Below are 14,264 nucleotides of genomic sequence, written 5' to 3' on the forward strand. Positions count from 1 at the left end.
CACATCTATGGAGCTTATTACCACAGGTCACATAACGCTGAATTGGCAAAAATGGATTTATTTCAGTGTAACATCTTCATTTATCACTATCATGAATAAATTATATAGCTCAAGTCTGCTGGAATGTTGTTCTGAATCACATTTTAATGACAATATATTTAAAAAAAATTTTTTATTTTTGCCTTTTTATAATACTGTGGGAACAGTGAGCTCGCAGCGGAAAAATGTCATCAGCACGAAGCACTGAGGCTTATGTTGTTAAAAGAGAGCAGGAGTGGGATCATTGACTTACCGCTTCCCACTCCATGCCCTACATTTGTAGTGCACCGACTATGGAGGAGGATATGTTAGCAGATCAAGTTTTACTAAAGGTAATGTAAGAATGACAATATAAATGCAATGGATCATAATTGTTGTAATAAAACTAGCAAAATTGAGGACAAATTATGGGCTGAGCTGTGGATTATATTTACATTTCCATTGGAGGAGTTGTATGCAGTTCTGTTATTCACAGTAAAATGACAGAACCTTACAGACCCCATTGTAAGCTAATAGGGTATGTCATGGCACTGGTAATATTTATCCAACAATAGGTTCAGTGCTGTAAAATTTTTCCGTTTTTAATGGAAACTGCAATGCAGATGCGTACAGAATGCTAGCCAAATTCACATTTTTTTAAATTAAATTATTGGATCATTTGTCATCAGATCTTTAAAACTAAACAATATTTAAAGGGTAAATCAACATCTTCTGAGATGTTGGAGATATATTTCAGCAAAGTCAATGTATTTAGTCATTCAATGGGCACTGTCAGATATGAACATTTTTATATGTTGACAAAACATTTGTTTTTCTAATATACTTGTGTGTGAAAAAAATGTATTAACCCCTTAAGGATGCAGGGTTTTTCCGTTTTTGCACTTTCGTTTTTTCCTCCTTACTTTTAAAAATCATAACCCTTTTAATTTTGCACCTAAAAATCAATATGATGGCTTATTTTTTTGTGCCACCAATTTTATTTTGTAATGACATCAGTCATTTTACCCAAAAATCTACGGTGAAACAGGAAAAAAAATCATCATGTGACAAAATTGAAGAAAAAACACAATTTTGTAAGTTTGGGGGGCTTCTGTTTCTACGCAGTACATTTTTCGGTAAAAATGACACCTTATCTTTATTCTGTAGGTCCATACGATTAAAATGATACCCTACTTATATAGGTTTGATTTTGTCTTACTTCTGAAAAAAATCATAACTACATGCACGAAAATAATTTTTTGCGCCGTGATCTGAAGTTCTTAGTGGTACCATTTTTGTATTGATCGGACTTTTTGATAGCTTTTTATTCATTTTTTCATGATCTAAAAAGTGACTAAAAATACTCTATTTTGGACTTTGGAATTTTTTTGTGCGTACGCCATTGACCGTGCGGTTTAATTAAAGATATATTTCTATAGTTCAGACATTTACGCACATATGTTTATAAACATGTGTTTATTTTTATTATGGTTACATATTTTTTATGTGGAATTTGGGAAAAGGGGGTGATTTAAACTTTTAATAAAGAATGGGTTAATGTGTGTGTTTTTAAACTTTTTACATTTTTTTTTTCTTTTACACTTTCAGTCCCCTTAGGGGACTTTTAGGAGGAATCATTAGATTCCTCATACAGTTCAATGTGGTTTCATACAACCACATTGATCTGTGTGCTCTACGCTCGATTGATAAAGCCTGGCCCTGCGGGGGGGCCATCCACCCCACTGGACCACCAGGGAGCGTTTAAATGTCCCTTTAGACACCACTGTCAACTTTGACAGCGGCGATCTAAAGGGTTAATAGCCATCCGCGGCAATTGCCGCATGTCGGCTATTAATGAGGGCCACGCGGTATGACGGGAGCCCACTTCATACAACGGTTACCGGCTCAGGACAAGTCAGCTCGTCCTTCATCGGCAACCGGTTAAAGAAAGCTGCTTTTCAAAATCACTTCACTAGGGGTCCCAATAGCTCCAGGGCACTGATGATTCCCACAGCAGCATGAGCGTGTCCAAGCATCATGGACACAAGATGGCTGATTGACAAGGCTGCAGGAGGAACACAGCTTGCATCAACACATGTGCCTCCAGCTGTTGCAAGCACAAGTGCAAGTAGGCCTGGACAGCCAACGGATGTCTGGGAATTTTTGCAAAAGCTGTAGGCACATAGCTAAAGGCAACACCGCTGCAAAAAAGAGTTATCTAAACACTGTACCTCCAACTATTCCAAAACTACAAGTCCCAGCATTACAGGACTGCCAAAGGATGACACACATGAACGATGTAGGAATATATAGAACAGATAGAAAATGTATGCATAAAAATTACTGTTCTTTTAGCACTAAAAATGTGCACTACTTTAGGAAGATGTAAGTTATGCACTCACCATATTGTCTTTGGTGGTAGAGTACAGGCAATCTCCAATATTAATTCCTCCTCTCTGTGTAACGTGTACAGCATAAAAACAAAGAGGAAAAGGTTACAGATCAGAGTGCAGTGATTGGCTGGCTGTCAGGCTCGCAGAGTCAGTAGAGTGAGAAAGCTTAGAGAGCAAGAGAAGGACATGCCTCGACCTCTGAGAGATTGAAAAGACAGTGAGCATCTTTAATATGCAATAATTTTGCAAAATTATATAAACATGATCAGGATTCAGTGCTGAGTAACATATAACAGTTTGTTTTTTTTAGTGTGGGAACTGACGGGTACGCTATTAGCTTGGACTACCACCAATTTTTTAAGCAAAGGAACAGAAGTGCCTTAGAGTCCTCAAACTTATTTAGCATTTCTCAAACATTTATTTAAGTTAGTGGAAGCCTCTGACATAATATTCTGAGAAAAGATTTTGCAAATTAATAGCAGTTTGCTTAAAATGTTAGAGGTATGGGGGGCGTGACGACGCATGTTGCTGGAGCTCCGGTCCTGCACCCACTAAAACCGAGGTATTTGGCGTCCTATATGGGGAGAACCTATAGGAAAAACAAGAAAGGGTCTCTCTCTGTCGCCCCCCCCCCCCCTCTCCTCAACCGGATCTTTCTGCTTATATTACAGCCCCGCAGGAGCGCATCTCTGCCCCCAGGCAATATGGCTGCCGGTTCCACTGTGCTTGTGGGCTCTGCACTCCCACCTGCTCCTCCTCCCCCGCTCATCTGCCTGCTCAGTTACCTGCCTTCTCTCCACCGGCGAGACCTGCTGCTACTTAGCCGCCGCAGCCGGACTCTGTCTCCTCCGCAGTGCGGCCGTCACATGTGGAAGCCCTGGAGGTCGGCGCCTCACAAGATGGCATCGCCCTTCAGCCTGCACCTCTCCTCCCGGAAAGGATGGTCCTCTAAGATGTCGGCATGCTCTGGGCTCCAGGTAGGCTCCGTGGTCGCTCCCGTTAGAGCAGCATATGAACTGTCTCCCTGACCTGCACCCCTTGTTAGGAGGGATCCAGCTCCAGTCTCCCTGCTGTCTCCTCCACAAAAGCCTGAGGTAGCTGGCCTGCATTCCCATAGTCCTGCAGCTGCCCCCCAGCATCCATCTGCTCTCCTGGGGCCACCTCCTGGTGGCCTTGATAACATGGAACTCAGTCTTGATGTGGCTCCTGACTAATGGCCCCCTGTTTCTCTCCAGGGATCCCCTCCAGTGAAGGCCTTCTATGCTGTCCCTGATCTCCTGACTTCCTCACATCAAGGGTCCGCAGTCTCCCCCCCCCCCATGGTCCTCGGGCTCCCTGTGGGACTCCCCCTTTCATGGCTCCCCACGTCCTCCTGCTGTGGACCAGCTGCTGTTGCAGGCAGTTTTGCCACAAGTGGCAGTACATAATACTGGCAGAACCCCACCTGCTCCATCACGGTGCCCTATGCCCAGCCTAAGGGGTACCCCTTCCACCTTTGGGGTGTCTTCCCCTGACCGTGACCCTTAGGCCCATACACAGGCCTCACTGGGGAACCCCCCTCTCCGGCACACATCTCCCCACTCCGTCTGACTGTCCGGTCACTCTAGCAAATCTACATTCCCCACGAAAGATGGCCTTTCTTCCTTTGCTATATAAATGGTGGCGGAATGTAAAGAAGAATTTGTTCAACTTTGTCAGGACATCTCCGATCTGTCCGCTAGGGTGGGAGCATTGGAAATCCTCATCTTCTTCTGTTCAAGTTCTGCAAGAGATGGTACAGCAGCACAGAGATCTGCTCTTTACTCTACAACACCTCATTGTAGAGAACCGTAACAGACAGAACAATATTCGTCTGCGAGGCCTGCCTGAAGCTGTCGGCCCGGATGAGTTATACCCTGCCTTGTTATCCATATTCAACGACCTTCTGGAACGTGCTCCGGATGCCCACATTGAATTGGACAGGGCGCACAGAGCTCTTCGACTTCTTAGTCCTATTGATCAATGCCCCCTGGGATGTAATATGTCGGGTACACTTCTACGCCATTAAAGAGGACATCCTCCGCTCAGCGCGTGCCCGCAGATGAATCTTCTACAAGGATGTTCAAGTTCAATTATTCCCAGACTTGTCCCGCCACACCTTTGCCCAGAGAGCTGCTCTCAAATCCCGCCTCGAAGTCCTGCGGGAGCATGATCTCCCTTATCGCTGTGGTTTCCCCTTTGCTCTCTCTGTCCACTGGAATGGAAAGACTTTTACTGTGCACTCCCCTGACAACTTGCCTGGCTTCTGACGGGACTGGGACTTGCCTTCTGTAACCTTGCCTGACTCACCCCAATTGTCCTCTAAGAGACCCCTCCTGTGGTGCCCCAACAGTCCTCCAAGATGCCTCGCGCTAACCTGCCTCCCAGAGGTGCTCGTAGGCAGCGTCTTATCACTTGGTGGGAACCTGTCCCTTCTGGGCCCCGCAAATGACCCCCAAGAGCCGCCTGACTTCCTTGTAGTTCTTGTTTAACATGTTGCTATTGTTTTTTGTCTTCATTGCTACAGGTTGGCTCTTTCCTGTTGGCGAATGGACTTACTTATCACACCGGTGATATACTGATATTGTGCTCCTGATTGTTCTTTTCCCCTTTCTCCTTCTCTTACCCACTCCATCCTCGGTCTTTCCTCTTTCCTTTCTCTCTTGTCCCCCCTTCCCCTCCCACCATGTTTTTTTTTATTTCTTCCTTTTTCTTCCCCCTCCCTCTTTCCCCCCGTTTACCTGTCTACTTTAGCTCGATAAGGTTTTTCTCCCGTTCTAATTTTCTCTTCTTCAAGTCTTCTTCAAGCCTCTTCCTTGTACACCAAATGTCCTCTTCATTCCTTTTCTCTTATTCATGTGTTGGGTGCTGTCCCGGACTTCCCTCCTGCTTTTGTGACTTACACTTCCCCCCATTAGGTGGGAGAACCTGCCAGAGGTGTCCTTTGGTGTCTGGGTCTCTTCTAGCTTATGCTTCTGTGTTTAGTGAGTGCCACAGTGGTTTCTTTTTCTGCTGCAACCTTCCGTGATTGTTTTTGTGCTCTCTTTACCTTTTCTCTCCTTCATGTTGTTCCTTCCCCTCCTTTCTTTTCCCTTGTTCCTTCTTAATCCTGTGTTTGTCATTTGTTTTTTTCTGTTCCGGCTGGGACGGACCTGATTGGATGCCTACCTTCAATGTGAAAGGTTTCAACGTTCCTGCGAAGCAGAAGCAAATCCGGCACCACCTTCATAGGCGAAAGGTACATGTCGCTTGTTTCCAGGAAACCCATTTTAAGGGGGGACATGCCCCGGCCCTTAAGAATAGGTATTATCCCACTTGGTTCTCTGCCAATAATCCTGATTCCAGGTCCAAGGGAGTAGCGATTGCCTTACACAAGTCATTGACTCATCAGGTCACTAATGTTGTTCTTGATACCCAAGCTAGGTACATCATCCTCTCTCTCTGTTAGTAAATGGCAGAGCCTTTATCATTGTTAATGCGTATGCCCCTAACCAAGGATAGTGTGATTTTCTGGTTAACCTTGTAGACCTTGTGTTGCCAATGCAGTAGTGTGATAACAGCTCACCCAATGATCATCCAGCACCTGTGCCTGGACCCGACGGTCCCGCCCCCGGCTTCAATACAAGTACAAGGCAACAAAAGAGAATGTCCGGCATCCAAGGTGTGATGGTGAAGTAAAATCCAGCTTTATTTCAGTTGACACATAAAGGAGTACATACACGAAAAGACTGACGCATTTCATGCTGGAAGCGCTTAATCATTGACTACAGACACATACCATATGTCATACTTAAATATTAAAAGAGGGAGGGTCACAAGTCCTCCTCAAATTGCTCATGGAAACTCTGGTCAGGAATAGGTAAGACCCAAGACGGATTTACATAAAAAACCACAAGGTGCGTATAGATTGTTGTACAGCAATATCTTCATCAACAGCATTTTTACAAGAGCATTTTTTCGGGTATATGCAAGAGACTAACCATTATAACTACTAAAGAATATATTTCTAAGCTTATCTTCATTATGGGCAGTTACTTCATCCAATTCCGTTCCAGTACTATACAAAGAAAAACTTGCAGAAGACGCAGCATGGTGTGAACAGATACCTAAATGGATATCCTAATATGTAATGATCAAATCTAAACGCTGGTTGAGGCCCTGAGGAGAACGTGTACCCAGGACAAATATACAAAAGGTTCATGAGGTGTCTTCAATGATCCCCTCCTCTGACATGCTCCTTTACCTTTTCAATACCCTATACCTGCAAATTTCTGACATCGCCAGCATGCCCCTCTCTGAAGTGTCGGCTCAAGTTAGATATATTAAAATTGCTACTGCGGACATCGGATATGTGGCGTCTAATCCTTGTTTTAAGTGTATATATTGTGCAGCCTACATTTTGGCATTGGCACAACATGCAGGATGCTAAATAAACCACTGACTTGGTGTTGCAATTTACGGAATCTTTCATAACGTGTTTTTTGCGTGGCACAGGAGGTGAATGTATTCTTGCATTGCATATATTCGCATGTGATACAGCGATTGTGTCCACAATTCCAATTATCTGCATGCCTCAACTAACCTTCCTTTCTCCTGTTGTACCCACTTCGGAACAAGCTGGGGGGACAGCGTTGCCCCTAGTGATGATCCTTTCTTTCCTTGATACCACTTCAATCCCTGACGCTACTATTTCTTTTAGGATTGGATCTGTCTCTAGAACAGGGATGTGTGGTGTCCCGGTACCGCATCCTATACGGTACCTATGTATCTGTGGGTCCCCATAGCCAGAGTCCCTAGGACGTAGGGATCCCTGTGATGTAGTTTACCCCTTGTCGCCTCTATTCCAGCTCATAGACCAGTAATTTATTTAAGGTTAATGTAAATAGGGTAATATATATGTAAATAAATGTTTAATTACCTGTTCTATAGCCTTGCAGGAACTGCGGGTCACGTGACTAGGTAAACTCTATGGTATTCTGCTTAAGGACCTTTGGAGGCCCTGTGACATAAGCAATCCCATTACTCTCTGTAATGGTGAATGACAGATGTTCGGACCAATCGGATTCGCCCCTCCCCCTGCCCATGTAAGGGAGCGGTGGCCATTTTCTCGCTCTCTTGTTCCTGGGCTGTCAAACGAGAAGGACCTGTACCGCAGCTGACGCAGTGAGTTAGGCAATTATCATTCAAAATATAGAGTGTATCAATTCCCAGACACTCTGCAGCATCACCGGACCTAATAATACCCCTAAATTTGGATGGATCTGCAAATATCTACCCTAAATTCAGAGACTGTATAAATAGCTCTAGGTCCGCAACAACTGTCAGTCACTAGGCAACATGAGGACTGTTTGTACGAGACTGTTACTGTGCTTTGGATGTATCGCAAGCACTTAAGTAAAGTTGTTCAAGTTCAATCTCCTTGTGGACCTTCAGTCATTTCATGCACCTATTGTTACTGGGAAGGGCGGCGATAGGCCGGAGCATTGTCTCAGCATATCAGCCCTCAGCCTGGCGTCACGAACTATAGGGTTAACAATAACCCCTCATATACCGATACCATACCACCACTACCATACAACCCCCAAGGGCTACCACAGATGTACTTCTTTATGATATTCCTAATACTGGCAAATTGGGTGCTATATGATGTAATGAACACTGGTTTTTGTTTTCTCTCTCTACTATCTTTCCAATGCCTCCTAGATTTATCTGCCACTAGCTGCCGTCTATCCACATCATCTGCTTTATCAGATGCCTTTTGGATGACGTGCTCTGAGTAACCTGTCTCTAAATCATTTTATGCACTCTTCCTTTTCCTTTTGATAAACACTGTCCTCTGAGCAATTGTGTTTGATACGACAAAGGTCCCCAAAGGGAAAATTGTTTATCACATATCGTGGGTGACACAAGGCCACACGTAATAATGAGTTACTTGCAGTTTCCTTCCGATTCGGATTAATAATAATTTTGCTGTTGCCCAAGGACAGAGTTATATCCAGAAAATTAGTAGAGTGCGAGCTGTAATGTGATGTGAACCTTAGATTCAAATGGTTGAAGTTTATGTATTACATGAATTGCTGAAACTCACTCTGTGTGCCCCTCCACACAAGTAGAAGGTCATCTATAAAGCGACCTATCCACTGAATGTGGTGAAAAAAGGGGTTACTTAGATCAAACATAAAATGTATCTCCCAGTATGTCATAAATATATTTGCTAGCAAGGTCGAGTATTTCGCGCCCATGGGGGCTCCCCTGGTTTGAAAGTAGATCTCCCCATCAAACATGAAAAATTATGTTGTAGTAAAAATTGTACAGAAATACAGAGATATTCTCTCAAACCAGGGGAATATGTGCTGTAGTGGTTAAGGCACTATTTTAAAGCTTCCATACTCTCTCTCCATGGGATTGATGGATACAGTGCTACTACATCACACGTAGCCCAAGTAAACTCTGGTCTCCATACCCTATTTTCCAGGGTACCTATCACATGTTTAGTGTCACGTATATAAGTTGGTGTGACTTTTGTTAAAGGTTGGAGGTAATACTCTACCCATTCACCCAACTTTTCCACAAGGGAGCCTATTCCCGTCACAATAGGTCTCATAGGTGGACTTTGGGGAGTGAATGAAATATTGTCATGATAGGGTCCTGTACAAATAAATACTCCTCCAATTTCTTATCTAACACACTCAATGCTACTCCCTCCTCCAAGATCTTTTTCAATTTGTTCTGACATACCTTAATGGGATCCTGTCCTACTTTTCTATACACTTCTACATCTGACAGCATTTCTTTGTTAAGTTGGTTGTACATCCCTGAATCACGTAAAACTATATTACCCCCCTTTGTCAGCATCACATATGGTTACATAGTCATTATCACTGAGCTCTTTCAATGCTGCTCTTTCACCTTTATTAAAGTGATCAGTTTTCATCACAGTGCGTTCATGCAATTTAACCAGGTCCCTCTAGACCAACTTCTGGAACCTATCCAGGGCCTCCGAATGGGAGGCCACTGGATATAATACAGGGTTGGCCGTGCGGTACCTTTTATCCACCACATCACAAGTATCAGTAGATTCTATAGCCAGACTACGTAAAGACAAGGGATTATTTTGATCAGCAAAATTGCTACATGCTACATCTGTTATGTCAATATCAGTCCTGGGTCTCCTCAGGGCCTCAACCAGCATTTAGATTTGATCATGACATATTAGGATATCCATTTAGGTACCTGTTCACACCATGCTGCGTCTTCTGCAAGTTTTTCTTTGTATAGTACTGGAACGGAATTGGTTGAAGTAACTGCCCATAATGAAGATAAGCTTAGAAATATATTCTTTAGTAGTTATATTGGTTCGTCTCTTGCATATTGCCAAAAAAAATGCTCTTGTAAAAATGCTGTTGATGAAGATATTGCTATACAACAATTTATACCCACCTTGTGGTTTTTGATGTAAATCCATTTCAGGGCTTGGTCCTACCTATTCCTGACCAGAGTTTCCATGAGCACTTTGACCAAGGAGGACTTGTGACCCTCCCTCTTTTAGTATTTAAGTATGACATAAGCTATGTGTCTGTAGTCAATGATTAAGCGCTTCCAGCGGTTACCTTTGTTCATATTATTGCCATTGTTTATGTATCGACTTAATTTCACTAGGATGGTTTTCTGCCCTTGATTGTGATTGCATTCTGATTACATGGTACTCTCTATGATGGTGAAATAACACGGTGTGGTACATGTATACATATAAATAATTTTTCTATCATCTTGCATGTATACATGGTCATTGCGTTATTCAGTTCCCAGGGTTCACCTATTAGGGTTGTTCATTGACAGAGGGTTGCACTGGCACTTTGCATAGGATAGGGAGTGATACCAGATTATTCTCTCCCATGCTCTTGGGCAACCTATTACTTGGTCTCCCTGCTGTAGTGTGGCTCAATGAAGCCTTTTAAGTGTTTTTAACTTGTGTGTCTTTTTGATATTCATGTATCCCATTTTTGTCTAATAAAATGTTATTTTGATCTTTCACAATTGCTATTGGGTGTGCATTTGCAATCGAATTTTTGTCTTTTCTTGATTACACCGGTCTTCTGTTCCCTCCAACCTCCAGTCCGAATGTTTGTGGCGGTTGAACAAGTCCCTGCTTCTTGACACGGTCTGTATGGCTGATCTCACCAGGACTGCTTCTGATTTTGTGTCTGATCATACATCAGATCTTACTGCTCCTTTTGTCCAGTGGGAGGCGCTCAAATGTGTCCTCTGGGGGGGGTTATTATAAGATACGGCTCTAGATTAAAACATGAAAAAGCCTCTGCCCTTACTCAGGCATTATCCAAGGTGTCTTCACTTGAACTGCCGCACAAGCGATCGCTCTCACAGCCTGGTTTGCATGATCTGCAGCTGGCTCATTTGACTCCGTTGGCTCCAAGTAGACCATAGTAGGTTCTACGAATATGGAAATAAGAGCGGTCGAATGCTTGCCACGGCTCTGTGAAGTAGACTAGCCCAGACACACATCCCCTCCCTTCAGTCTCCTTCTGGGGCCTTGGTTCATACCACGGAAGATGTCATGTCCACTTTCCACTCTTTCATCTGCAATCTGTACCACCATAGCCCCCATCTCCCCCCTCCTGCCCCGATATCACCTTTCCTTGGGAGGCGCTGGACGCCCCCTTCTCTTTGGAGGAATTGTCCATGGTTGTTAAGAACCTTCCAGGAGAGAAGAGCCCAGGCCCCCATGGCTTTACGGCTAAATTTTACAAATCTCTCTTCCATTATGCTGAGGGCCTTTAACTCCATCCCTCCTGACACCCCCCTGCCTCCAGCCTCCACGATGGCTCAAGTGATCGTCCTGCCCAAACCTGCTAAAGACCCGCGATCATGTGGTTGTTGTAGCCCTATTTCCTTATTAAATGTTAACCTCAAAATATATTCTAAACTCCTGGCCAATCGGTTAAATAGCATTCTCCCCACGCTTATACATCCCGATCAGGGGGGGGGGGGGGGGTTGTGCCGGGGAGGGAGGCCAGGGACAATACAATTAAAACCTTAGACATCATGCACTATGCGCAATCTCATGAGTTGCCTCTGATGATCCTCTCTCTTGACGCCGAAAAGCCTTTTCCTGGTCCTTCCTGGCACAGACCTTACAGCATGTGGGATTGGACCCCAATTTTTCTGCAAACATTTTAGCCTTGTACTGTGCCCCAACAGCCCGCTTAAAAATTAATGGCTCCCTTTCCACCCCTTTTTCCCATCCATAATGGCACCAGACAGGGCTGTCCCCTCTCCCCTCTCCTGTACGTCCTGGTAATGGAGCTATCTTCTGGCTAGCATCAGAGCAGACACTGACATCCACAGTGTGACCATAGGGGACTGTACATACAAATGTTCTGCATTCACAGATGATCTCCTGGTCTATATCACTGATCTGCTGGTGTTCCTTTCATGCTTGATGTTCCACCTGTCAATGTTTGGTTAAAATCAATTTTTCTAAGTCAGAAGCTCTCAATGTTTCCGTACCTGGGCGCACAGTGACCTCCCGCAAATCCGCCTTCCTGTTTAGTTGGCTCGGGGGCAGTATTACGTACTTAGGGACAGTGATCCCTCCAGATCTTTCCTGTTTATTTTCTCTTAATTTCTCCCCCCTGCCGGTGTGATTTCGGACAGACTAGAGTCCTGGAACAGCAACGATTTTTCCTGGTTCGGCCGGGTTAGCATCATAAAAATGACCCTGCTTCCTTGCTTGCTTTATTTGCTGCAAACAATTCCTATTCATATCCCCTCTCAGTACTGGCGATAGCTGCATGCATGCTTTGGTTCCTTCGTGTGGGCTTCTGCCCGTCTTCAGCTAAATAGGCTTACTATGACCCATCCCAAATTACTAGGCAGAGTCGGCCTTCCCGACTGCCGCATGTACTATTTAGCCTGTGCCCATGCACGAGTTCTCGACCTGTTCCATAACACTACATCTAAACTCTGGGTTCGCCTGGGGCAAGACATTTGCCCTAAAGTGATCTCCACCCTACCTTGGACCTGGTCCCCGGCTTCTCAGGAGAATGTCCGCACATCTTGCGTAACCCATCATACATTGACCATATTGCATACTGCGGGTCCCACAGCTAGTCTCATTGATCGTGGGGGTCCCCTTCTCCCTTTTACTGACATTCCGCAGTTTTCACTTGGGTCCTCCCTTAATGGTGGTTTCCTTGGGGCCACTCTGGCCAACCCCCTCCATTTTCACCATGTCCTAGCTGGTGGTAGGCTTAAGACTCTGGATGTTCTGGTGGGAGAACGCCCTCTGTATAAACGTGCCCCCTTTTACTTATCTACAGCTATGACATTTTTACTCTGGCCTCCCTGGGCATTTTACCCTACATAGCAGTCTGATGCCTTTTGAGCGCTTATGCTTAGCCTCCTCATACCCTCGGCACTCCATCTCCCAGCCATCTATGGTTTGTTATTGTCTCTCCGATCATAGTCCCTCCCATCCTTTTGCCAAGCTTGGGAATCCGAATTGGGTAAATCCTTTCCTCCTGACCAATGGACTCGGTGTTTCTTCCTAACTCACAAGGCAGTGATTGCCACGAAATCTCAGGAGACAAGTTATAAGATCTTTTCTCAATGGTACAGGGTGCCGACGACGCTTCATCGGTGGTACCCTTCTGTACCGAGCTCCTGCTGGCGTTGTGGTGGTGCTATGGGTACAATGATGCACATATATTGAGCTGTCCCAAGCTGCTGTTCTTTTGGTGCCCAATTTTTCAGGTTATCCAGGATGTCACGGGGTCCAGGTCCCCTTTACCCCTGAGGCCACCTTGTACTACATGTTTCCCATAGCACAAGCAAAATATAAGAAGGCCTTCTCCAGGCCGCTAAAACAATTATTCCCAGACACTGGAAATGTCCCGACACCCATCCCTCGAGGAATGGTTTGCGGAAATTGTGCAAATCAAACGTATGGAAGAGCTTCTGGCCGTTCATCCCGCGGACATCTCCAGGTTTGGTGCTACCTGGTCCGCTTTCTGTTCTTCCCCCAGATACAGGCTTTTGTACTAAGGCCTCTCTGTTCCGCAAGATGGTTACGTCGGGATTTGCTCCACCTTCCCTGGTGTGTCCGTCTAGGCTTTCAGGTCCCATCGGTATCCGCCCTGGCTTTTAAAAAAAAAAAATGTATGTAGCATGTCTGCTTGATTGGGTTTTTCCCTGTTTCTCTTTCCAGTGTTCACTTCTCTGTCTTGTAAGTAAGTTTGTTGTGTCTTGTAGTATGTTATATGTCTTGCTCCTTTGGCTGAATCATTTGCTTTTACCTATCCTGTCTTGCTATTTGGGCTCTCATTACCCCTACCTACCCTGAACCTACTTTTAACATCCTCTTTATTGTTGCCCTGGCATGGAGGAGGCTTATTCCATATACTAAACTCTTGGATTTTTTATATCAATGCATACAGTATCGGTTTAATTGTACTACATTGCATTGTTTTATGTTTTACTTGACCCGTTCTATGTTTTGGCCTCACACGGCCGTTGCCTGTTTGTACTACTTGCTCATTTTTGACTATGTACTCTTTGGGTCTGTTCAATAAATCTCTTTTGAATAAAAATAAAAAAAAAGCGAGAGACACAATGTTAATCACTACTGACAAAAATATATATATATATATATATATATATATATATATATATTTTTTTTTTTAGAGGTATAGGCCTACAGTATAATCTCCAAGGTGCATTCAACCCATACATCTCTAGGTAGTATATCAGAACCTTCAATCTGTGTGGATCTGAAGTAACTTTTGTGTAATGTTCAGCTCACAGCATATTTTTATA

General features: G+C 44.3%; 1 protein-coding gene across 1 annotated transcript in view; it reads left to right on the top strand.

The window, feature by feature from the left end:
- Nucleotides 1–216: 216 nt before the first annotated feature.
- TRABD2A (TraB domain containing 2A) overlaps nt 217–14,264 on the top strand; it is a 157,199-nt gene continuing 143,151 nt past the window's right edge. The window contains exon 1 of the mRNA XM_056518239.1: nt 217–371. Coding sequence (XP_056374214.1) covers nt 306–371 — 66 coding nt within the window. The 5' untranslated portion in view covers nt 217–305. The remainder of the gene's footprint in view (nt 372–14,264) is intronic.

The sequence above is a fragment of the Hyla sarda genome, chromosome 1 (assembly GCF_029499605.1).
Source record: "Hyla sarda isolate aHylSar1 chromosome 1, aHylSar1.hap1, whole genome shotgun sequence".
NCBI classification, from domain to species: Eukaryota; Metazoa; Chordata; class Amphibia; order Anura; family Hylidae; genus Hyla; species Hyla sarda.